The sequence below is a fragment of the Phytophthora sojae genome, assembly GCF_000149755.1.
Source record: "Phytophthora sojae unplaced genomic scaffold PHYSOscaffold_16, whole genome shotgun sequence".
Classification (NCBI taxonomy): Eukaryota; Oomycota; class Peronosporomycetes; order Peronosporales; family Peronosporaceae; genus Phytophthora; species Phytophthora sojae.
Window position 1 is genome coordinate 207,829 of NW_009258130.1, and position 23,480 is coordinate 231,308.

Consider the following 23,480-nt stretch of genomic DNA (forward strand, 5'->3'; position numbering starts at 1 on the left):
TTTTGAGCTATCAAACGCTCCCAAATATGAAGAACTCGTGGGGTGACACCGGTCTGAAAACAATATCTCTATTTTCGGACCCCCGAAATCCCTGATGTTATTTGGGGCGTATGACCTCAATATTTTTTTGATTTCGACATATTGTATATTATCGGATAGCTCATGTTACCCCTTAAGGACGCTTAAGCGCACCCTGTGGTTGGGTGGCACCATGTTGTGGGTAATATGGTGCCAAGGGAATCTGTGTCACCACAGGTGCAGTCTGACCTGCAACCTCGATCCAGTTCGAATCAAAACCTAGCTAGCTCGTAGCTAGAGGGGGTATGAATGGGTACTCCACATATAACGGTTAGGAAGGTAACAACACGTACGGATTTTTTTCGCAAAACTGCTACTACAGAAATTTATGTATTTGCTTCTCCTCAAGCCTGTTTGCTGAGGACGGACACCGCTCAGCGTGCATACGATACTACATGTACATGTGCAAGTGTCGTAATTACTGTTCTAACGAGTAAATAAACCATCATGTTTGTTCTAACACGAGAAATATATTCTAAAGACACTCTTCGATGAGCTTGAGCACCATTTTGTGCTTGTTAGCCAGCAATGGCGCTATATACCTATTCACTCATGACGTTTAACCCCTTAGTTCCCGTATGTTGTACGGTACTACGTAAGCGGTGTATACCCTAATTCACTTTTTTCGCAGCGTCTCTGGTATGTTGGACCTCCAACATAAGGAACGATTATACTTATTGTTTGTATGGAGACAGGTCCCATGATATCATATAGTGAAAGTAAGATATTTTATTATCAAAAAAGAACCGAATGCACATGCTTAAGTTTGTAGTCTGTAGGTACGGTTGCAAGTGGTAGAGAAGGGAGTGTCTCACCCACTAACCATGAGTGGCCAGCAGGCCGCAGAGCTCATTTAGCAAAAAGACGAATCGAGCGCAAGATGGTAGGCCCGGCCGGCAAAACCCCACGGCACCAGCTAACGGAACACGAGCGGCGCCTGTGCCTCGAGGCACTGCTGAGCGACCGCCACGAACGCCGCGTGCGTCGTGCGCAGCCGAAGACGGGTGATGGAGCTGCGGGGGCAGCGAGGGCTGCGAAGCGTACGACAGCGGCGATGGAGGTCGCCGAGTCAAAAGGCGATGCCCCTGCGCGGCCAAGAGCCAAGGGTAAGGAGGAGGCGAGCGCTACGGCTGTTGCTGAGGCCAAGGAGACGACGGGCAAGAAGGCAACGAAGGCCAAGGACGCAGCAGCCGAGCCCAAAGAGACTGCGACGAAGAAGAAGGCAGCGGCGAAGCCGCTTGCGCCCCGCAAGACGAAGGAGGCGGTTAAGGCAACGCGGACCAAGTCGAAGGCTGCGGCTAAGTCGCCACCGTCCAGCCAGAAGAAAGCCGCGGCCAAGTCACCGGCGACCGGCAAGAAGAGGGCGGCGGCTAAGCCTCCGGCGTCCAGAATGAAGAAGAAGGCGGCGAAGAAGACGTCGGGCAAGTCGTCGTCATCGACCATGAAGAAGACGACGAAGGAGGTCGGTGACAGCCCCGCGGCCACGGTGGGGCAAGAAGCAGCTCATGCAGTTGAAGCCGCCGTCGGTGAGGTCCTCGCTGACATCGTCGGCTCTATCGCTATTACCACGAACCCCAGCACGCCTATTCGGACGCCGTTACCTGCAGAGCAGACTGCGCTAACGTCGAACGCGGGGAAGCGGAAACGGGGATCATCCTCTTCATCTCGCAAACGCCGCCGCGGCATCCATGAAAGTCACGTTGGTGTTCTCCAACATAAGAAGTTGCCATACCACTGTGTATTATTGTAGATCGAGCCAATGGACGACGGGCGCAGTGGTGAAGAGAGCAGCGACGGTGGTAGCAATGGAGGAGACGATGAGCCCTACGTCCCACCCTGTGTCGTCGATGCAGACCCTAACTTGATGGAGGAAGGGGCCGACCGCTATACCGGCCTGAACTCGGATGAGGATCCTGACATCCGCATCCAACATACGTGGTCGTAACTGGAAGGCGTTCAACATAACGTCTAACATATCTTTGAATGTTTTATTGTTTGCAGATACGTCGAAGTTCGGCCCGGATCCGACCTACGCAGACCTCTACGATGGACCATACGGCCCCAGCGACAGCGTCCTCAGCGTGGCCGACGACCCTCTGGCTTTGCTATTCTACTTCCTCCCACCAAAGCTGTGGGACCAGATTGCGGTTGAGAGCAACACCTATCACCGACAATCCATACCGCAACGGGCACGGATGCTACGTACGCAGCAGCGTCGGAATGGTGGAGACGTTGAAGAGCTTGGCGAGATCCGCCGCCGGCTTGCAGCAGTGGATGACATCGAGACCTGGGAAGTTCTACGAGTCATGGCATTGCTGATTGCCAGGATGTTGGCACTTATTCGAAAGGGAAATGCAGCGCATTGGTCACTGAAGAAGATTGGGGCGCTACCTGCGAATCGGTTCGGCAACTTCATGCCGAAGAATCGCTTTTTTCATATTATGGGATATCTACACTTCTCCAATAACAAGTCCCCACAAGCCCGCCTGGACCGCGCGTGGAAGATCAGACCTGTTGTCGACGTGATGCAGCGCACGTTTGCCCGCGGGTACAGGCCGCCCCCGATTATCAGCTTCGATGAGACGACATTGCCGTCACGCTCACGATACAACCCCATGCGCCAATTCAACAAGGACAAGCCGCACCGTTGGGGAACGAAGGTGTTCGTCGCTGCCTGTGCCAAGACGGCATACTGCATGAGGTGCGTTGGCGATTGGAGTGGCAAGCCAAAGCTTGCCACTTTTTTTTGGCACAAGTACTTATGTTGGCTGTGATCCAGCATAATGCATTGCGGTGCTACTAAACCAACATAACTAACTCTTGTCTATGACTGTTACTTTGCCAAGGATCGAGATTTACTGTGGCGCGAAAACCCATCTTCTGTGGTGTAGAGAACACCAGATTTCGCGCGACCAACTCGGCTGGAGTGGTACACTGTACCGGTAGCCGAGCTCAGCCGAGTTCACCAGCTTATCCGGACACGTTATCCGGCTCAGCCGAGTTCGAAGAATTATCCGGATAGCTCATCCGAACCAGCCGAGCTCAAGCGTCGCCGAGCTCAGCGAAGAGTCGGCCGAGATCCAAAACCGCCCACTTTCATTTGGTATTTGTATAGGAGCTTAGGAATAGTGGAGGTGCCCCTTCAGGGCGCCCGACAGAGATAACAAACAACAGAGCAGAATTTTCTAGGTCCACAACACGTGTACACGTTCCGGTAAGTCCCTGCACGGGGCCGGATTATGTCTGCTGCCGGTACCCGAGAGGCATAGCTTGTAGGGTACTCGGCTGGCAGTGCCAAGAGATTAAGGTCGGCCCGGGTTGGGTGCGTGTCTCGCCAAGCGCGAAGGAAAAGTCTCGCCACCGCTGCGAACCGGTGTTCCCGTACGTCCCGGGCACTGATTGTTGAGTCGAGAAGCCTTTGCTCTCGGCGACCTATAAAAGCGCTCCGTGCGCCGCCGTCCATCCTTTGGTGGAGGGCACAGGGTTAAGTGAACGGAGGCCGTCGAACTCGGCGGCTCTCCGGAGGGGTAATCTTGGTTGGCAGGTCTCGACGAAAGGCGAGACACCCGCTGTCCCGGTTGGGCCGAACCGCTCGGGGGCAATCCGGCGCAGGCCAACAAAGCCGACCAGCTCGGCTATTGTTGTGTTTGTAGCCAAGTTACCACAACTGACGATTTTGTGTGTACTGCTATACCACAACTGGTGCCGCGACCCGGGAACAGGGGTGTGCTTGTGTTTCGTAGGTACCAGCTAACCAAGGTTTGAGAAGAAGAGACGATAACAGAGTGTGAAGATGGTCAAGGGAATTGTTACGCCGAGTCCAGCGACGGTTGGAAGTAACTCGGCTAGACTGACCAACTCGGCGGACTCGGCGAATGCGACGATCACGGACGCGACGGCGGACGAGGCGCGCACCGTCCAGTTCGATGAGGAGGATGCCCAAGACCAAGAAAGTGAGGAAGATCTTGAGGATGAGTATGAGGAGAAAGCTGAGCTACTCGGCGAAGTCGACGAGTTGTCGCTGCAAGTCGGACGGATGGGTACCCCACGTCCAGTTGTGCGCAACCTGGCGGCCGAGCTCGGCAATGATACGGACGACGAAGATCAAGCCGCCGCTCAAGGGGAACGTCCGCCCCTGATCCCGCGAACGACGAGGAATGCGGATACGCCAAGTGTGAACAAGGTTCTGGGCAGGCTCGGAGAGGAGATGCGAGCTCAGAGCGAGTGGATGATGATGTTTGCCCCAGTGGCGATGGCTCAGGCGAGATGGCCGGTGCTGGGGCCCGAGCTGACTCAGCCGGTGAACAGCACCGACATCAACCAACTGGTCGAAGACACGGTGTTGCTACTCAAGGCGATGGGGTTCCGGTGCACGAGCCGACCCAACAGCCTGTCACTCGGCGATTGGGACCCCAGCCGAGCTTCACGCGAAATCCTCAAGTGGAAGCGTCGGTTGAGAGTCTCGTTTGGTCTCGAGCGGGGGGGGGCGTCGGAACTCGGCAGACTCTTGCGAAACGAGTGGTTGATACTCCGAAGACCGTCGAAGACCCCAGCAGGATTCCCCTGCCGAAGACTTCCGAACGCAAGAGAGCCGAGGTGTTCCGCTCTACTGAGGGTACGCCGTATTTCGAAGATTCGCATATGAAGACGCCAACGCGTGGCAAGCAGCCAAGTGGACGCTACGCTGAGTTGTTTGACGCTGCAGACGCAGCCGAGCTCAGCGACAGCGACGATGGGCGCGAGTACCTGAACTCGGCTGAAGAGTCGGTGAAGGACGTCATCAAGCACCTTAGCTTCGATGACGCTGAAAGTGATCGGACGCAGTACTTGGAGGTTCGCACCCATGCGTCCCTCGACAAGATCCCTATGTTCGAAGGCAAACGTTACCGGCCGGATGACTCTCTCCAGTGGCTTAAGCGGTTCATCTACGAGATGAAAGGAACTCGGCTGGCACAAGACCTCTGGTACGAGCCATTCTCGCTGAAGCTGGAGCGAGGCGCGAAGAGCTGGTATCGCCAGCTCCCGAAGAAAACGCAACGGAAGTGGAGTCTGCTGAGTGAGGCATTCGCCGACTACTACTGTTCGTAGTTTGACCAGTCGGCACGAGCTGGCTATTACTCGGCTCAGCGCAAAGACAACGAGCTGGTGTGTGACTTCCTTATTCGTCTCAACGGATATGCGAAGTCGGCGAAAATCCAGTACGAGGCCGGTGGAGCGGATGCTGTTGACCATGTGGAACACTTCCTGTTGCACTGCGGAGATGATGACGTCATGGATCTGCTCTATCCGCAACAGCTCACCGACATCAAGAAGGTCGAGAAGATCATCAACCAGAAGATCCTGGGGGAGCGCCGGAAGAAACAGCGCGACCGTCTCATCGGAAGCCGCAGCCGAGATGCCAAGCGCACCGATTCGCCAAGGCACTCGGAAGCTCGCCGGAGTGAGCCGCGCCGAGATGACCGCTGAGACGACCGCCGGGAACGACGCAGAGATGACCGCCCAGATGACCGGCGAAGCCGACGCGACGATGGTCGAGACCGCCGACTAGCGACAGCGCTGCTGGAGGACGACTCGTATGAGCTGGCTGAGAGACGCCAATCCAATCGGCGATCCAACCTCTACGACTCGGACAGCGATCAGAGCGACGGCAGCCAGCCGAGCTACTCCGACTCGGCTGTAGACTCGGAAGACGATTACATCGACACCGGGTTCACTAGCGACCGCGACCGTAGATCGGGGGACCGAGGGAACTCGGCTGGGATACCAAGGAGTGATTACCGAAGGGGTCAGCCGAGCTCGGCTGACCGCGCCAGTCGAGGATACGATCGGCGTGACCAGACTGGGCGGCGCAGTGACTCCCGTGAACGCCCTTCGTATGGACCTTGTGCTGCCTGCGGTGGTGCGAACCACTCCGTTCACTACTGCCGCCGTCGCTGCAAGTTCTGCAAGCAATTGCACGATGTCGGTCAATGCGAGCTGTTCCAGCGCTATGAGAAGCTCGCCGCATTTGTCAAGTCCAATGTCGACAAGTCCAAGTTACCTGAAGACCTCCAGGACCTCTACACGCCGAGTGATTTAAACTCAGCGGCCCGCCAACACTGACTGGGTTGGATGATACCGGGCTGCCACAGTCAGCTGAGCCAGTAGTAGAGGCGAACTTTGTGTTTGCCTTTGTGGGTGAGGCAGGAAGGCCCGAGGACCGAGGAGAAGACGACGTATTGGATTGTGAATGCGATGGACTTGATGGTGAGCTCGGCGAGAGTGGAGAAGAAAGCCGAGCAAGAATGTGCAGTGCAGTTGCGACTCAGCGATCGACGGATGTGACCACAGCCACCAGAGTTATGAAGCTGCTCCCTGTGGAGCGACTCGGCTGGTGGTCGTCACAAAAGTTTGACCGCCGAGTTCGGATGAGAGCTCTTGTTATGGGAGCAGTGAACGACCGGCGCACAAAGATATTGCTCGACACGGGTGCGAATGTGTCGGCAATAAGCGAAGGGTTCGTGAAAAGGCTGCGGTTGAAGCGGTTCACACGCCAGGACCAACAGATTGGCGTTCAAGGTATTGGGAAAGGCAAAGTGGCGACTATGTCACGAGCGATGGTGAAGGTGACGCTCGGCTGGGAGGTCACGTATGAATTTGAAGTATGGATCCTCGATCACCACGCGGGAGTCGAGTTGATTCTCGGTACGGACTTCATGATTCCGGCTGGGATCCGCCTGGATCTGTACAACTCGGTGGCGAAGTTGACAGATGAAGTTGTCCTACCTCTCGTGAGGTCCCAGAACTCAGCGGATGAACCGAAGGGCGGCCTCTACATCACAGACCGCCCGACCGAACCGGTGAATCTCGAGAGCCGAGTTCCCACCGAGTTCAGGCTGATGAGGAATCAACCGAGTGATGAAACACATGACTTCTGGGTACGCCGGACTAAGGACTGGGTACCGACCGTGGTATTCGACCGGCGTAACCGAGTGGCTCGAGTTCGCCTGACCAACCTTAAGCCGACTTGGACGTGGTGCCCAGCACATTTCCCAGTCGTTGCCTGGGCGCCGCATGGGGTGTTACCGCCCGATGGTTATGTCAGGCTGCACTCGGCGAAGTACAAAGATTGGCAAGTCATGGCCTACGACGCGGCTATGGATAAGGATCTGCTGCAAAAGGAACAACAGCTGTACGCCGAGTGGCTGGCTCGACAGCCGTCAGCTGTGGACCGTAGAAACTACCCTGAACCGAAAGGGGTGACTACGTGGCCGTCTACCAAGCAGCGGGATTCGGCATTGACTTGCGCCCAGCAATGGGAGAAGTTAGCCGAGTCCGAGGAGCGAGCCGAGGCAGAAGCAGTCGATAGTCCACCCTCGACTCTGACAGAGCCAGCGAACTCGGCAACCGCTACCCTAGCGCCTGAGGAAGTAGCATTGAGCGCGGAGCCTACTGCAGACTTGGTCAATGATCCACCTGGTCGAGCAGAGATCACAGTGACAGCTGGTCAAGAAGCGCCCAGCCAAAACGCCTGTGCAGCAGATGAGTGTGAAAGTGAGCAATCCAGCGATTGGTCTGACTGGACGATCATCGATGACCCCGGGCCCAAGCCGCCGAGTCCAAGGCTCGAAGATGAGGTCGATGTGAACGACGAGCCCATGTCGTCAGACCCGGAGGAAGACCTGCGCTTACGTTACCTTCTGGCAGCCAAGTACGTGGAAGAGACAGATGGCCGAGGCGACTCGGCGGGAGACTCAGCCGAGTTCGAGCACCAGGCAACGAACTTGGAGCTCGAAGACTATGCTCGCGAGTTGGCGTTCCTGCCCGATCTGACTGAAGCGGTGTCGACGCCACTCGACTATGAAGCGCCAAACGTTCGGAGCTCGGCGCACACTCGGCCACAGTCTACTCGGCTGGTGGAAGTATTGAAGAGCCATGAAAAGATCATGATCTCCAGTGGTAATGCCCTACCTCCACCAGCATACGGCGTAGTGTGCGACATCGACGTACAAGGGCATCCGCCAATCCGCCAACGAGCCCGCCGAGTTCTGCTGAAGCATCTCGGCAAGTTGTACGAGCTGCTCAAGGCGCTGCTACGAGCTCGGCTAATCGCCTTCTCGAACAGCCCATGGGCATCACCCATCGTGATTGTCCTAAAGAAGAATGGGGTCGACATTCGGTTGTGTATCGACTACAAGCTGGTAAACGTGATTACGTTGCTCAAGGAGTACGCCATGCCGCTAGTAGACGATCTCCTCACGGAGTTGGAAGCGTACCTATTGTTCTGGTCTTTGGATGCTGCTAGCGGTTTCTGGGCGGTCATGATGACTCGACTGGCGCGTTGGATCTCGGCTTTTGTTTGCGCGCTTGGCCACATCCAGTGGCTGCGGATGCCCTTCGGATTAAAGAATGCCCCAATGATCTACCAGCGCCTTATTGATAACGCTCTGTGGGGTTACGTACAACCCAAGGGCGGCTGGAAGGTGTTCGCCAAGCGCATCCAACAAGCGGTAGCCGCCTCAGAAGCTCAGCGGAAACGGCTCGCAGCCGACATCGACTTTGAAGCCAGTGGCCAGACCAAGTTTGAGGCCGACCGCCGAGCTCAAGCTGAGTTTGACCCGTTGGAAGAATTCATTAACAGCCCAGAAGCCGACATGTTCCGGACGGGTGAACCTGATGAATCATGCCTTGCACCGGTTTTCGACCGGCGATCGTTTGTGGACGATATCTGCTTCGGTGGGAGGACGTTCGACGATTGTTTGGGGACGCTTGACCGATTGCTGCAACGCTTCACTGAATGCCGCATCAGCGTCAGCTTCCCGAAAAGCATCTTCGTCCAACCTAAAGTCGACTTCCTGTCACATGGGGTGACCTCGGCTGGAATCCAAGCCGACCAGAAAAAGATGCTGGCGATAGCCGGACTACCGTTCCCGACGACGAAGAAGGGGATGCAAGCATTCTTAGGAGCGCTGAACTACTACGGCCGGTTCATCCAGAACCTGGCTGTATATGGGGCGGTCCTCTATCAGCTGAAGGACGAAGATTTCGGACCCGGTGGTGATCTGACGGCCGCAAAAGCGGCGTTCGCCGAGTTAAAACAGAAGGTGGTCGACGCACCCATACTCCGCCTTTTCAACTCGGCTGAGGACGTCCACGTTCTGCTATTCGCCAATGAGTGGGCTCTGAGTAGCACGCTGATGCAGCTCCGCGACGGGAAGCTCCATCCAGTGCGGTTCTGCGGCCGAGTCCTCAAGGATAATGAACTCGGTTACCATCCCGCCGAGAAAGAGGTGCTCGCATTGCTGCAACTCATCAAAGTGTGCCACACGCTGCTAGCCGGGAAGACCATCCACGTTTACACCCGCTACTCATCCCTCGAATAGGTGTTCCAGTCGAAGTCTCTCTACGGCAGAGCAGTCAGCTTTGCGGTCTGCTATCACCGTTCCACCTAAAGGTCAAGCGGGTCCGCGAACGGGACACGGATTTCGCCCAGTTGCTCCAAGCGTCCATCACGCCGGCAGTGGGATTGGACGAGCTACTAACGCATGTCACTCCGCCGTCCAAGAACTCGGCTGTGGTCCGCATGGACCCAGAATTGCTGTATGCGCATGTGCCCCGAGAATTCAAGGGACACGTCCTGTCGTTTGACGGATCGGCGAAGGCTGCTAAACACGGCGGGTTCGGGAGTTGTTCTTGGATCCTGTGGCGTTTGCCAGACTGGAACATTGAGATCGCTGCGAGCGCGCACCTCCCATCGACCACGGTGAATATAGCAGAGTACACCGGTATGAACAATGGGGTGACCTCGGCCATTGAGCGCGGGGTGACGGATTTGATCATCGTGGGCGACTCTCGGGTTGCGATCCAGCATTCCATGGGGGTGATCGCGTGTAAGAAGGAGGCATTGCAAGTCGAGTTAGCACGCCACAAGAAATTGGTCAGCAAGCTGAATTCAGTTCGCTACCTCCACGTAGTGCGTCTCTACAGCTCGGCTGCTGACTCTTTAGCGACCGAAGCACTGGAAACCAAAGCAGGAAAGGTCGTGCTAAGCGCCGGACGGAAAACCGAGTTGAAGACCCTAAACAGGATCTCCGAGGTCCTGTACGTGGACACGGACTCGGCTGCAGCCCCGGCCGAGGGTGTTGAGATGGCTGTCGTGACAAGGAGTCAAGTCCGCCGAGTCCGTTTCGAAGACGAAGCGGCAGAACACCCAGTCCCGAACCCAGCTACGAATGAGGAAGCCGAACGTAATGACTTTGAACGAGATAGCCGACCTCCGCCTGCTAGACAGCGGGTGACGGGAGAAGCCGAGTTCGGTAGCGCAGCACCACCAGCGAACCCAGCTGAGCTGGTAGCCGAGCTCGGAGAAGCCCGGGAGCCCAACGCCATGGACATCGATCCGGTAGTGGTCCAAGCTGAGCGCCGACTGCGAATAGCAAGAGCTCAAGACGAGGAACAACGATGGGCCGACTTGAAGACCTACCTGAGAGGGGATTATGCGCAGCTCACACATCGCCGAGCTCACAACGCTGGGAAAGTTGCCGACGAGCTTGTGCTCAGTGAAGACGGGCTACTGTACCGACAAGGCAAGGCCAGACCACCTGGCGAACTCGGCGAACTAGGCTTATCCCTTCGACTGGTGGTTCCGACGACCATGATAGACGAGGTCCTGCAGAACTGCCACAACTACATCGAGGGAGGCCACCAAGGGATTGTGCGGACATACCACAGGGTCAGAGCCGACTACTACTGGATTGGGCTGTACGCCGACGTGGTCAAATATGTCCAAGCGTGCGAAGACTGCAGTACCAGTAAGAGCAAACCGCACCTGAAGGGCTATTCACCTGGCAACGTAGTGTCTGAGCGACCGTTCCACGTGGTATCGATGGACTTTGTCATACCACTGCCGAAGACTCGGCGGGGCAACACTGCACTCCTGTTGTTTCAAGACCACTTCACCGGGTTCGTGATTGCTAAGGCAATGAGTGAGACTGGGGCACTTGAGGTAGCGAAGGCCTTCGAAGAGAACGTGTTCCGGAGGTTTGGAGCTCCATCACTGGTACGCCACGACAGAGATCCCTGGTTCACGAGTGAAGTGTTCCAGAAGTTCTCGGAGATGATGCAGTCCAAGTCGAGAGCGACGCTGAGTTACCGACCACAAGCCAACGGTCAGCAAGAACGCTTAGTGAAGACCATGATCCAGACTGTGCGTGTGTACGTGGAAGACCCTCTCCAAGCCGACTGGGATGATGTAGCCGAGAAGCTCGTCCATGCCATCAACAATTCGAGAGACTCGACTCGGCGGGAGACCCCGTTCTACCTGGTACACGGATGGGACGCTCGGTCTACACTCAAGGCGATGACCGAGTCAGTCAGGCTCGGCAGGGGCAACTCAGCTGACTCAACGGGGGCAGCCGAATGGCGCAGGGAAGCAAACCGACAGAGAGAGGTGGCTTTGAAGCTTGCGGCCGAGTTCCAGTTGAAGGAGAAGAAACGGAGAGCGAAGGAACACAATGATGGACTCAGCCGATTCGAGCAGGGAGCTGTCCCAGCCGGAGAGGAAGGGACGGATACCCCAGCGAACTCACCCGAGGGAGCAGCCGAGTCGACTGAGGAAGGTGACGAGTTAGCCGAGTCGAGGAAGTCGCTATTCGAGGAAGGTGACCAAGTTTGGTTGTTCATGGAACGAGTCAGACCTTGCTTGACCAAGAAGTTAGCACATCGATGACATGGGCCATTCCGAGTGAAGAAGAAGGTAGAGGAGTTTGCTTACGAGCTCGAACTCCCGGACAAGAGCGGATACCGTTTCTACCCTGTGGTACATGTGTCACGTCTAAAAGCGGTCACGGGACTCGGCGAGCGACCAACAACTAGGCTAGTAGCCGATTTAGCCGAGTCGGATCGTCTCGACTTTGACGAGGAACTCCTTCCTGAAGATAGCTGGGAGCCCGACGAAGCAATGAATGAATACGAAGTCGAAGCCATCCTGGACGACGAGTTGCCGCTCTCTACGAGCACCTCCAGAACTCAGCGGAAGTTCAAGGTCAAGTGGGTCGGCTATGATGAGCCAACCTGGGAGCCGCTGTCGAATTTGTCGTGTGGGGGATTATTGTTCGACTACATACGGCAGAAGAAGCGTGAAAACCGTCTGCAAATGGTGCAAGTTGCAGACGAGGATTAAAGCTATTGCACCAAATGATGAACCCGCCAACTCAGTGAAGACAGCAGGCTGAGTTGAGGCGAAAGAAGCTACTGCGTCAAATTGCATACATTACATGAATTACACCGAAGAAGGATGGGAAAGTGAGAAGAGCTCGGCGGCTGAGCCGTACGTTACGGAGACGAAGGACCCTGTGAATGCGCGGCAGAGGACACGACGGTAGCAGCAGCCGCTGCGAGGAGACCAATCGAACCTCCAGTGTTCGTAGCTGAGCCGGCCGAGCTATCCGCTGCTCCCACAGTCTGCACAGCCGAGTCCGCTGAGCTTGAAGCCGGAATAGCCGAGTTGTTAGCCAGAGGGACACTCGATCCTGCGCTCGACTCAGCTGGAGACCCAGGCGACGCCGGACCAAAGAGGGAAGCCGTGGGAGAAGGGCCGCACACGTTAGGCGACCCGATCAACGGAGACGCCGGATCCGCATCGCCAGCGGCCCAGCCGAACTCACCAGCTTCACAACCTTGGAAGATGTGGATTCCTGCACGGTTGACCGGATCGGAGCACTTGACGAAATCTGGGGAGGCGCAGGCTCGTCGAGGTCCACATCTTCATCGACAGCATCCTCGACTAGGCGCGGATCCACACCAGCGGGAGCGAAAACCATGAATTCCAAGTTACGCGTCCGGAAGCAGGTGTTGTATGGGTGCGTCGCTGGGTCGGTCAACCACCAAGCTCGCCAAGGCTCGGAGTCGTCTATAGACTCGGCTTCAGCACACCAGTCTCTGCCCGCAGGAATCCAAGCAAGATTGACCAGCGGATACAACGGGACCGACGGCTCGAAGAAGAGCTCCGCGTCGATTTCTGGGGCAGCAAGCCCGCCAAGAAGCTTCATCACTGCAGTGAACAGGTCGTCCGGCAGGATAGTCATGAGGCTTCGGAGGGCATCGCCTCGACGCTTGCGAGCCAACTTGTACAACACCCACGTGCCATTCATCTCGGCTATCACGTGATACGGGAGCCCCGTGTGAAAAGCCGGATGTAGCCTCATCAGCACACTCGACTCGACCATCCAGTGACATCGCTCGAACAGTGCGACGAAGAACTTGGTAGGACCCTCTGTCACAGACCGAGTTCGGAGCCTCCCCGCGGATCTTCACGAACACTTCTGCGAGACGCTCCATCAGGGCCACCGACTTCACCGAGTTCGCCAACCGGCGCTTGGCATCATCGAGGACTTGAGGGGAGAAGAAGATGGGAGTCTTGGGAAGCAGACGAAGGAGCCGCTGAGCCGGGTGATCCGGATGGTAGACGTCCGCGAACGCTTTAATCCCAGCGAGGAAAGAGAGCGTAACCGGCACGCTACCCTTCCCCGACGCGTCATCCACAGTGACCTTGGCCGTTTGATGGCTGAGGATAGCCTCCCAGCACCGCCAAGACCCGTAATGAACGAAGCGGATGTCACGCAGCTGAGCTAGCTGGGGAGTGATCCGGGCATCTCGGCCGACCGCCTGGCGAGCTCGAGTGCGCAGCTGAGCGAGCGATTAGAGCAAAGCTGTAGGCAACTGAGGGAGAACGTGGGCGCCAGCGTCGTGAGCGGTCACGATAGGCACCGACAGGGTTGAAGCTGGACCAGCAGAAATAGGCGACGGCGAAACAGCTGAGCTCGATGGGATACCAGAGCATCTAGCCGAGTTGCCGGTTGAGCTGGAAGCGGCAGAAATTCCGGCTAGGCCGGCGGCCGAGTCCCCAGTCGAACCTCGCTGACGCTTGGACGGGCGGGGGTCCTTAGCCGAGTCCGGAGACGCAGATCTCTTCGACTTCTTTGACCCTGCCGACTTGGACTTGGACTTCGACTTGTGTTTGTGCTTGCGCTCGTGCTTGTGCTTGTGCTTGCGCCTCCGCTTGCGCTTGCCCTTACCACTCTGCTTCTTGGAACTCGGCTGCGAGTCTGAGTCACCTGACTCGCTGGACGGAACGAGAGGAGACTGACGAGCAGCCATATAGCTCTGGAGCTTTCCGTGCGGAGGTGGGAGCGGAGAAGCTAACGAAGCCCGGCGAGATGCGTCAGGGTCGGCCGAACTGAGCTCGTCAGCAGATCCAGGGTCGTCAGCCTCAGACTCAGAACTCTCGGACACAGACAACGGATGTGCTGAGGTTCCAGGAGCATTTAATCCAAGAGCCGAGCCCGACGAGCCAGAGGAGGAGCTACGCCGAGCGGACCGGAGGACGAGATAGTCAGGAGTCTCTAACAGATCCAAGCAGTGAGCGTTCAACACTCGGGCAGTAGCCGTAGTGGAGCGTAAAGGGCGACCCGATGGAGAAGTCATCCCAGCTGAGATCGGAGGAACCGCTGGCCGGGTCGAGGCCACCGACGGAGTGCTCGGCATTGGGGTGACTACAGTCGACGCCGACGCCACCCCTAACGGGCCACGACGACTCTGGGCTTGATTGGCAAACCGGGAGCGAGTACATGCCAAGAGCCGGTGAGCGGCCGAACCCAGAGAAGACTGCGAAACCCGAGGCGGAATCGCAGCGGAGCTGTTGATTGTACCCACAGCCGAGACTCCAGCCGTCGAGCTCGGCGCAATCACAGCATGCGTTGTAGCAAGCGCCGGATCGGGAGCGGAGGAACCCGGTTGTCCTCCGGCGCCGGCAGTCGATGTCACCACAGCCGCGCTCGGCACGCTGGTCGAGGGGGGAACCCACCGGACACGAGTCGGGAACGGAACCGAGGCAGGAAGCGAAAAAGCGGACGGAGTTGCAGCAAGGTCAGCAGATCCAGGCAACGATACAACAGCCACTCCGCTTGAAGGCGTCTGCACCGGGGAGGAAGAGTAAGGCACGAGTTGCACGGGCGGCACACTCACGGTCGGGCCGGCGGGCCCCCTCGGAAGCTCGGCGCAACCAGGCACTTCTGTGAACTCGAACGAGTGGTCCTCTTCCAGCGAGTGAACCTCGTCGCCGGCCTCCACATTCACATCGTCGACAGTCAACCCGGCTAAGTTCAAGCTCGACCGGAGCGATAGGTCGCATGCGGCGTCAGTCTCTTGGGCAGCCTTTTCAAGCTGGACCAACGCGTCCTCATGGCCGACCTCACCAGGAAGTGGACACGCGTACGGCTGCTCGAGTGGCTTCTTGGGCTTGCGCTGAGAACCAGCCGCCGTCGCTGACTTCGGGTTTGAGTAGCGAAGTAATTTTTCGGCAGGTGTCAGAGTATCCAGTCGAGCCCGGTGAACCTGGTCGACCGACTTGCTGCGGCGACGGCGCGAAACAGAAGTGGACACGGGCGTAGAAACCGCACCAGCCGACACAGGATTGGCGGCAGATGATGCGGGAGACACGCTTGGAGGGGCCGGAGCCTCAGACCCAGTCAGCCGGGTTGATTGTCCAAGGAAAGAACCAGCCGAGCTCACGGGCGCTGGCAGAGTAGTAGCGGCGCCGTCCGCTCGCGGGTGGATGGTCAACTCGACTCGACGAGTCTCTCCAGCCGGGATGTCCATCACCTCCGGAAAACGTTGAGCCAGGATCCGGCATAACCGAGCATTGAGCTGCAAGTCAGCAGGGCTCAACCCAGGCACGTCCAACCCGGCTGCAGCTGCAGCAGCCATGTGAGGATCGTGCATGGGTAAAAGACCCATGCGAGAAATGACACGCTTCTGCCGGAGGATGACCTCACGCTGGTGTTTGATGGTAGCCTTGGCATCACGGAGAGGCTGGGCGTCTCCAGAAATGAGTAGCCGAGCCGACTCCTGCAGTTGCTCGAAGTGCTTGGTCGAGATCCCCTGGAGCACAGCGTACTCGGCGTCACGAGCCGAAAGAAGCTGAGTCAAACGCTCAATCTCCGAGTCGCGTTCCCTGAGCTGCCTGCCGAGATCCTTAGCATGAGCGAGAGCCGACTTCACTTTATCATCCTGAGACTTGCGGGCCGACTTCAAGGAAGCTTCAGACTCGGCCATCGCCTTCCGGAAGCTGGTCAGGAGAGGGGACGACTTCTTCGACTCGGCTTTCCATCGGTCACGCTCCTCCTCAACAGTCTTCAACCGTTCCTCGAGGTCGGCCTTCACAGCCGCCTGTGAATCCAGCCGCCGAGTCAAGTCAGCGTTAATAGTCCAAGCAGACTCCAGCTCGACCCTCAGTGCAGCGACGTCACTAGCTTGACTTGAAGGTTGGTGCTGACCGCGAAGGAGGCTCACGAGTTCGCTGACGGACGTCGCCTCGAGAGCAGCTCGGCGGACCTCTCTATCAACCGCCGGCGCGGGACGAGTGATCACGAACGACAACAGCCGAGCCAAGTCCGCGTTCTCGATGCGGCGTTGCTCGGACTGCGCATGGATCAGCGCAGCGAGAGAGTCGAGACTCATCGGCCCAGCCGAGTCCGACCGACCAAGGTCGGCGGCGTCCGAAGTGGTGTCGCCACGCGGACTCGGCGAGCGGCGAGGAGAAGTGCGAGATGCCGGCTCAGACTCCCGGTCGAACCCACGGGAAGTTGTCAGATCGATGACAGGGTGCTCCTGCCCATCGCTGACCCCGCGAGCCCGGGACGCCGAGTCGACCAACTCAGCGAACTTCCCCTCATCTCGCGCGGGAGGATGTGAAGACTGCAAAGACGACGCAACTGAAGTCTGTGAAGATCAGTAGAAGAAGGGTCAGCAGCAGAATGGATGGAGCCGTCGGAGGCGAGGAACGTACCGGAGGAGCGGCAGGAGCGCCGGACGACGACATGGCGCGGAGACTTGTTCGCTGCCGTTGGAGTTTTGGCCGAGATTGGACTCGACTCAAGGAGTGATGGTCAGGTCCCTCACCAACTCGGCTCGGAACATGACCGGGGCAGTTGTGGTGTAGAGAACACCAGATTTCGCGCGACCAACTCGGCTGGAGTGGTACACTGTACCGGTAGCCGAGCTCAGCCGAGTTCACCAGCTTATCCGGACACGTTATCCGGCTCAGCCGAGTTCGAAGAATTATCCGGATAGCTCATCCGAACCAGCCGAGCTCAAGCGTCGCCGAGCTCAGCGAAGAGTCGGCCGAGATCCAAAACCGCCCACTTTCATTTGGTATTTGTATAGGAGCTTAGGAATAGTGGAGGTGCCCCTTCAGGGCGCCCGACAGAGATAACAAACAACAGAGCAGAATTTTCTAGGTCCACAACACGTGTACACGTTCCGGTAAGTCCCTGCACGGGGCCGGATTATGTCTGCTGCCGGTACCCGAGAGGCATAGCTTGTAGGGTGTTGACTGGTAGCGCCAAGAGATTAAGGTCGGCCCGGGTTGGGCGCGTGTCTCGCCAAGCGCGAAGGAAAAGTCTCGCCACCGCTGCGAACCGGTGTTCCCGTACGTCCCGGGCACTGATTGCTGAGTCGAGAAGCCTTTGCTCTCGGCGACCTATAAAAGCGCTCCGTGCGCCGCCGTCCATCCTTTGGTGGAGGGCACAGGGTTAAGTGAACGGAGGCCGTCGAACTCGGCGGCTCTCCGGAGGGGTAATCTTGGTTGGCAGGTCTCGACGAAAGGCGAGACACCCGCTGTCCCGGTTGGGCCGAACCGCTCGGGGGCAATCCGGCGCAGGCCAACAAAGCCGACCAGCTCGGCTATTGTTGTGTTTGTAGCCAAGTTACCACAACTGACGATTTTGTGTGTACTGCTATACCACACTTCTCACACCCGTGCCCCAGGACAACAACTCCGGCGAAGCGGCCGTGCTGCGCAATATGAACGCACCGTTGCCCCCCTCGCCTACGTCGCCGTGGAGACTAGTGGTTACCGATCGATTCTACGCTTCTGTGAAGCTCGCCTTGGAGCTCCTGCATCGCCGTGTGTACCTGACAGGGACGATTCAGACCGATCGTTCCGGTTACGCAAAGGGCGTGATCACAAGCAAAAAGGTTAGAACAGTGAACAAGCGGAAGGTGGTGGTGCCGCCTCAGGGGACAACGAAGCTCGCGCAGAACAAGATGTTTCCGCAGGTTACGGCAGCGATGTGGATGGACCGAAACCCGGTCCACATGCTGTCGAGCGGAGGCAGCCGACAGGCTGTCGCAGTCCGTAAGTTATGCGTCTATGCTATTTGTCCTGTTGAAGCGCTAACGTTGTATCGTATTATGGTTGTACAGTGCGGCGAATCCACGGTCAAATACAGTCTGTCCTTGCGCCGGAGCTGGTGCGAGACTACCACCGGTCTATGGGCGGTGTCGACGTCCACGACCAGCTTCGTATGCAGCGCTACAGTGTATAGCTGTGCTACAAAACGCGCATGTACTACAAGACGCTGTTTCTGGGGCTTCTAGATATGGCGCTCGTGAACGCGTTTATCGTGTACGGCTACAACAAGAAGGTGAACAACAAGCGGCCACCGAAGCACTACGCCTTTTTTGAAGAGCTGATGGAGCAGCTTCTGGCCGTGGACTCCGACATTGTTTTCACAGAGATTGAGGTAAGATATGTTGCCCTGTCAACATAAGCGCTTTGGCGTGGTACGTATGTTCAACATAAGGCGATCTAATGTTGCCAACGTATGTATCACTTGCAGCAAGCAACTTCAGCCAGGGATCGGCGTCACCAGCTCGGTCCGAGTCGCGGCAGCAGACGTCGGGGCAAGATGGAGCAGTTCATGACGGCCATTATCTCGAGGTGAATCCTGATACTGTCGACGGGGGGTAGGGGGTCAAACGGCGTCAGCGCTCGTGCAAGGTGTGCGCCGTGTTCGAGGTCAAGCCGCGAAAGTTTACGAAGTACTTTTGCCCGGAGTGCTCAGCGGGCAACAAACGGTAAGTGCTGCTTTCTATTGTAAAACGAGGCTCAAAATCTAACATGTACCGATGCAATGCAGTAAGTACTTGTGCAATGTAGTCCGCGAAGGAAGAGCGAAGACGTGCTTCCAGATCTGGTACGCAGATTGGGACAACGGAAACGACACCCCGCGCCATCTACTTCAAGAGCACAAGGTTCGCGGCCGCCCCCCACCTTCGCGCCCAGGAAAGAAGCGACGCCGCGTCAGTCAAGCGCTGGGAGCGGTGGTGAGCCAAGCTGAGGCTGTCTCGGAGGTGGAGGAGGAAGCTGGAGGAAGCGAGAATGCTGATAGTGCGGGGGGAGGCATGGCTGATGACGAGTTGTAGACAGTACGTTTTGTGCATTCTTTTGCAGCTAGCAATCAATTGAAACGTGCCAATTTGCATTACCATCATTGATCGCATGTCCATTTTATGCGTTGCTGCACGTGTGCAATGCCCCAAAAATCGAACGCACCGATAAACAGGACATTTCTTATGTTGATCTGTCCATCATAGGATAAATGATTAGCCAATTTTGCCTACATAGGACGCCTTTATGTTGTATATGTCACTCCTATCCCACACATCTGCCCTCGTACCCACCCCCAACCCGCGCCTCATAATCCGTAGTTAGGCGATGGTCCATACAAACATCAAGACGTTAGATTATGGGACAGGAAAAAAATATACACCTCGTGTATCTAGCCCGGGAAGTAAGGGGTTAAGGTTACTGAGAATAAGTTGATTAACTAATTGGTAGACATGCGTTTTTAAGGGTTTGTGAACTATGGAGAATGTTAATCTTGGTAGCACGACATTAACTAAATTTTCTTAAAATAATCCCCGCTGAGCCCCAATAGCCAACCCCGTTGCATTCTCTTATCTCTGGATATTGAGTCCCTGCCCCATTATCATCATGAAAGCGCCCACTGGGATCGCTGCAAGCCCAAATGCAGCCAGAACGCTCAATACGATAATGCCAATATCCTTGAGCTCATCTTTAAGGCCAGGGGTCTTGGCCAGTTCCGTGCCGATCTTCTTGATGTTTTCGTTCGTCAGCTTGATCTCCTTGCTGGGGTTGTTCGCTAGGCTTTTGATGGACGGGTTCCTCTCGAGGCTTTTGATAACTGGGTTATTCTCGCGGGATTTGATGGCAGGGTGTCGGTGCAGGGTGGTGGTCACAGTAGGCTTCTTCCGGAAAATAGACTTGAGCTTGCTGGTGAAATCCGACAACGTTCTCTCTTCCTCCATGGCGACATCATGTTCTCTCCTGAGCAAGCGGGCGGGGTCACCTCCGTTGGTGTCGGTGTCAAGTGTTTGATGCGCTATCTTGTTGGTGGCTTTGGCGTGTGCGAGACCATGGGTGACTGCAAGTATGACCACTATCACGACGAGGCGCGAACGTTTGGGGAGCATGCTTCGATCGGCGAGATGTCCACCTATTATACGTATGAGCTGTTGTCAGGGACGAATAGAAGGCGCACTTAAGAGCGTGGCGACAGGATGGAAATTCTTGCGCAGTGTTGTACACAAATTCGTGCAATTGTAGGCTCGATGAGTGGTGGAGCAATTTCCATAATCCAGTACATATGTACTGGATTATCTAAAATCTCTGGCAAATTAGAAGCACTGTAAACAGTTCACATTAAGTTCGCTCAAGCGAACTTACCACACTGGTGGTAACATGCATCCTCAGGAACCAGGCCACAGAAAAGGATTTACAAAGGTGCCAGTCCCAAAGACCTTCAGGATTGGCTACCAGAAGGCATCGCATTCAGAGTACGTGCTTTTCGTTGAGTTAGCGCCGAGATAAAAGGGTTGTAAGGCTAATCTAAAGTCATTATAAGGGCTATGATTGACGCCGTTAGAGTTATTCATAGCCATAATAACTAACTCCGTGCAGTACCGCAAGCGAACGACTTACAAAAATAGCTAAGTGTCGTTTTTGCTTCTTTATATTATGATCGTTTACCTGACTGACTGGGGATGCTGTGCTTCGAGCACCAGGCTTCTCAAGCACACAAGCATCGGGCGCAGGTCAAGTGGGATCCGTTCTCGGCTGAACGACTCTACGTCGACTAAAAACAGCTTTAGTTAGGGCAAGCCCAAACTTCACAGTAACACTCGACATAAAAAAAATAACTGCAAGTACAAAAACAATCGGCTACAATGTGTCGAATCCGATATTTATACGAACGTGGAACATATCGAGCCTTTATGGTTTGTGGAACCACTCGTAGAGCGTAGCTATGTGATAGTGAGGACAAGTGTATCCTATTTGTTCCAGGTTTTTGGTAAGATTAAATCATTTAATGTTGACCGATTTGCTCTAGGCTCATTCTGTAAAGTTGGCGTTGCGAAAGTTTTACATATCGTAATGTGTAAAACTGCTGCTCTGTGCTATTGTTTTGCCAGGCTTACAAAACACGATCGATAATACTGCATAACTAGACCCCTCTGTTATGTATGTCACTAGAAGGTGAAATCGTGGCGAATTTTACCACTTGCATCCGCCAGCACCCTTCATGAGCACACCTATTACTACAATACTTACCGTTCATAGGACAATCCATACAGCAATTATTGCCCTCTAATGTATTGTTCTTTTTGTTGAAAGGTTCAGGTGGCATCTACAGTACACCCGATTCATTCCGTACTTAGCCATCTGAGCTCCTTTGAGCACCCTCGAACTTAACACCAAGTCTACTGTGATGGCCAATGTTTCGCTGAATTAATTTTTGGCTTTTACATATGTACTGGATTATGGAAATTGCTCACGAGTGGTGATTAGAGGTTATCTGCTTGTTTACCACTCTAGCCCAATACTAATACGTTGAGGTGGGGGCATGGCATACAAGTATGGTAGTGACAGCTGGGGATGGGTCCCTTTGCGGGTCTTTCCTCTTCCCCCTGGCGCTGCTGCTGCATATATTTTGGAAAGACTGGGCCAACAGGCCGAGTCGGACATTCACGAATTTCCTTCGAAGTCCAACAAGGCATTCCCGAAAGCCAGCACAATGCGTCTCACGGTCCTCCTGGTCTTGTTTGTGGCTACATTCGTCTCGGGCTTCGTGGACTTCACCAGCGCTGAAGATGCCGCGTCGACGAACAATGCACCGACCTTGAAGCGAATCGCTTTGGACAAGTTAGTTGGGCGCCACCGCGGAAGTCAGACGGTGGGGAGTGAGGAGAGGGTCGGAGCCCCTGGAGCATTGTGGTTTGCGGCACGAATGAACAAGGGCAAGTCGAAAATCAGCACGCAATCGACGGAGGGTATTGCTCAAGGGTGGCCGAAGTGGGCGAAGGCTCTCTTAATTTTGGGGGCTGTTGGTGTGGTATCTGGCACCGTCGGAGGTGGCGTCTTGCTAACCAACTCACGAAATCATCCTTCGTCATAGGAACGGTGAGTTGACAAACGGGAGGCTGCAATACCGACAGATTCTGTTTGGTCGGAACGCCGCAGCTTTCAGCCGTGACACGGCATTTTAAGAAAAAGAAATAGGTTTGGGACACTCTGTACAGCTTTGATTCGAATGCCGGAGTAAGCTACCCCTGCTTTCCAGCTACCACCTGTACCTTGCCCGGATCTCGTCACTGCAGCTCCGAGGTCTCCGGTGGCTAACGGCGACAGCTCAACTACTGATGCAATGTACAATATCTACTGGACAGATAGAGCTTTACTATCGCCGAAATCATCCCAGGTACTGATTGCACGTGCTCTCGACCCTTTGCTTCTTCTTTAGGCCCAGAGAGGCTATAGCTGGCTGGAGCGATCACTTGTGTAGACCGTGCCCACGTGCACGCACAGCCTTGGTTTTCTCCCTTCCAACGGTCTTCTTCCGTGGGGCCTGTCGATGCAGGTCACCAGTAGTTCGACGACTCTGGCTTGCTTCAGCCGACCTCCGCTTCTGCTGCAGTTGCTGTAACGCGACTTGCTTCGACAGTGGCTTCTTCACTAGTCCTCCTCTAGTTGGCTCAAGTAGATGTGGCTCAGGTAACGCAAGTGTATTTCTTCTTAGCGTGTTGCTGACACTACACCAGACCGGCGCAATGTCTTGCTGGGCGCTAGCTCGGCAGCTCGCGCTCTTGTGCGTCTTCGACTTGCCGTCGACTTCGCAGATCTTAGACTGAGCGCCCTCTGCTCGACTCGCCGGCCTTGTTATCTGTTGAGCGCGGCGTTTGGGCGGGCGATCTTCGACAGCGACGCTTGCCAGCACGGCTCAGCCACACAATTGCCACCCCTTGCCGGATGTCATGGTAGCCTGCACTCAGAGTCGTGCTGCTCACCCCTTCCGTAGTCATCCTGCTGGCTGCTGCTGCGATCTTTCCATGTCGTCGCTGCTTGGTCACCTCGCGTCCTTGTCCGTTACGCTGTTCTGGCTGCCGCCGCTGCTTCGTCCGCCACATGACCGAGCCTTGGCTCGCTTGTAAAGTCGCTCCGGGTCCGCTGTTAAGGTGCATGTCTCCGCTTCATTGTCCTTCTCGCCATGGTGTAAAGTCCA

At 55.9% G+C, this 23,480-nt stretch overlaps 10 protein-coding genes across 10 annotated transcripts; 6 read left to right on the top strand and 4 right to left on the bottom strand.

Annotated features, from left to right (window-relative positions):
* Nucleotides 1-958: 958 nt before the first annotated feature.
* PHYSODRAFT_261947 (hypothetical protein) lies at nt 959-2,023 on the top strand (the record flags this gene model as incomplete). The annotated part of the gene is made up of 2 exons (XM_009540677.1): nt 959-1,777; nt 1,829-2,023. 2 exons carry the CDS (start codon nt 959-961, stop codon nt 2,021-2,023), a joined length of 1,014 nt encoding a protein of 337 aa, XP_009538972.1.
* Nucleotides 2,024-2,138: 115 nt separating this feature from the next.
* On the top strand, nt 2,139-2,630 carry PHYSODRAFT_373022 (hypothetical protein; the record flags this gene model as incomplete). The annotated part of the gene is made up of 1 exon (XM_009540678.1): nt 2,139-2,630. A coding segment is annotated over one exon (492 nt), but the record flags the coding sequence as incomplete, so codon positions are not given.
* Nucleotides 2,627-2,794, bottom strand: PHYSODRAFT_408884 (hypothetical protein; the record flags this gene model as incomplete). The annotated part of the gene is made up of 1 exon (XM_009540679.1): nt 2,627-2,794. A coding segment is annotated over one exon (168 nt), but the record flags the coding sequence as incomplete, so codon positions are not given.
* A 1,077-nt stretch (nt 2,795-3,871) lies between these two features.
* PHYSODRAFT_261944 (hypothetical protein) lies at nt 3,872-6,180 on the top strand (the record flags this gene model as incomplete). The annotated part of the gene is made up of 4 exons (XM_009540680.1): nt 3,872-4,526; nt 4,784-4,911; nt 5,167-5,518; nt 5,627-6,180. 4 exons carry the CDS (start codon nt 3,872-3,874, stop codon nt 6,178-6,180), a joined length of 1,689 nt encoding a protein of 562 aa, XP_009538975.1.
* A 9,480-nt stretch (nt 6,181-15,660) lies between these two features.
* On the bottom strand, nt 15,661-16,614 carry PHYSODRAFT_430552 (hypothetical protein; the record flags this gene model as incomplete). The annotated part of the gene is made up of 1 exon (XM_009540681.1): nt 15,661-16,614. A coding segment is annotated over one exon (954 nt), but the record flags the coding sequence as incomplete, so codon positions are not given.
* Nucleotides 16,615-17,892: 1,278 nt separating this feature from the next.
* On the top strand, nt 17,893-18,270 carry PHYSODRAFT_373869 (hypothetical protein; the record flags this gene model as incomplete). Its single annotated transcript, XM_009540682.1, has 1 exon — nt 17,893-18,270. A coding segment is annotated over one exon (378 nt), but the record flags the coding sequence as incomplete, so codon positions are not given.
* Nucleotides 18,271-18,874: 604 nt separating this feature from the next.
* Nucleotides 18,875-19,323, top strand: PHYSODRAFT_534181 (hypothetical protein; the record flags this gene model as incomplete). Its single annotated transcript, XM_009540683.1, has 2 exons — nt 18,875-18,975; nt 19,038-19,323. Coding segments are annotated over 2 exons (387 nt in total), but the record flags the coding sequence as incomplete, so codon positions are not given.
* Nucleotides 19,324-19,857: 534 nt separating this feature from the next.
* On the bottom strand, nt 19,858-20,394 carry PHYSODRAFT_289228 (hypothetical protein; the record flags this gene model as incomplete). Its single annotated transcript, XM_009540684.1, has 1 exon — nt 19,858-20,394. One exon carries the CDS (start codon nt 20,392-20,394, stop codon nt 19,858-19,860), a length of 537 nt encoding a protein of 178 aa, XP_009538979.1.
* Nucleotides 20,395-21,824: 1,430 nt separating this feature from the next.
* PHYSODRAFT_307725 (hypothetical protein) lies at nt 21,825-22,376 on the top strand (the record flags this gene model as incomplete). The annotated part of the gene is made up of 1 exon (XM_009540685.1): nt 21,825-22,376. One exon carries the CDS (start codon nt 21,825-21,827, stop codon nt 22,374-22,376), a length of 552 nt encoding a protein of 183 aa, XP_009538980.1.
* A 724-nt stretch (nt 22,377-23,100) lies between these two features.
* PHYSODRAFT_342282 (hypothetical protein) lies at nt 23,101-23,439 on the bottom strand (the record flags this gene model as incomplete). Its single annotated transcript, XM_009540686.1, has 1 exon — nt 23,101-23,439. The coding sequence occupies one exon, from the start codon at nt 23,437-23,439 to the stop codon at nt 23,101-23,103; it is 339 nt and encodes a 112-aa protein (XP_009538981.1).
* Nucleotides 23,440-23,480: the final 41 nt, after the last annotated feature.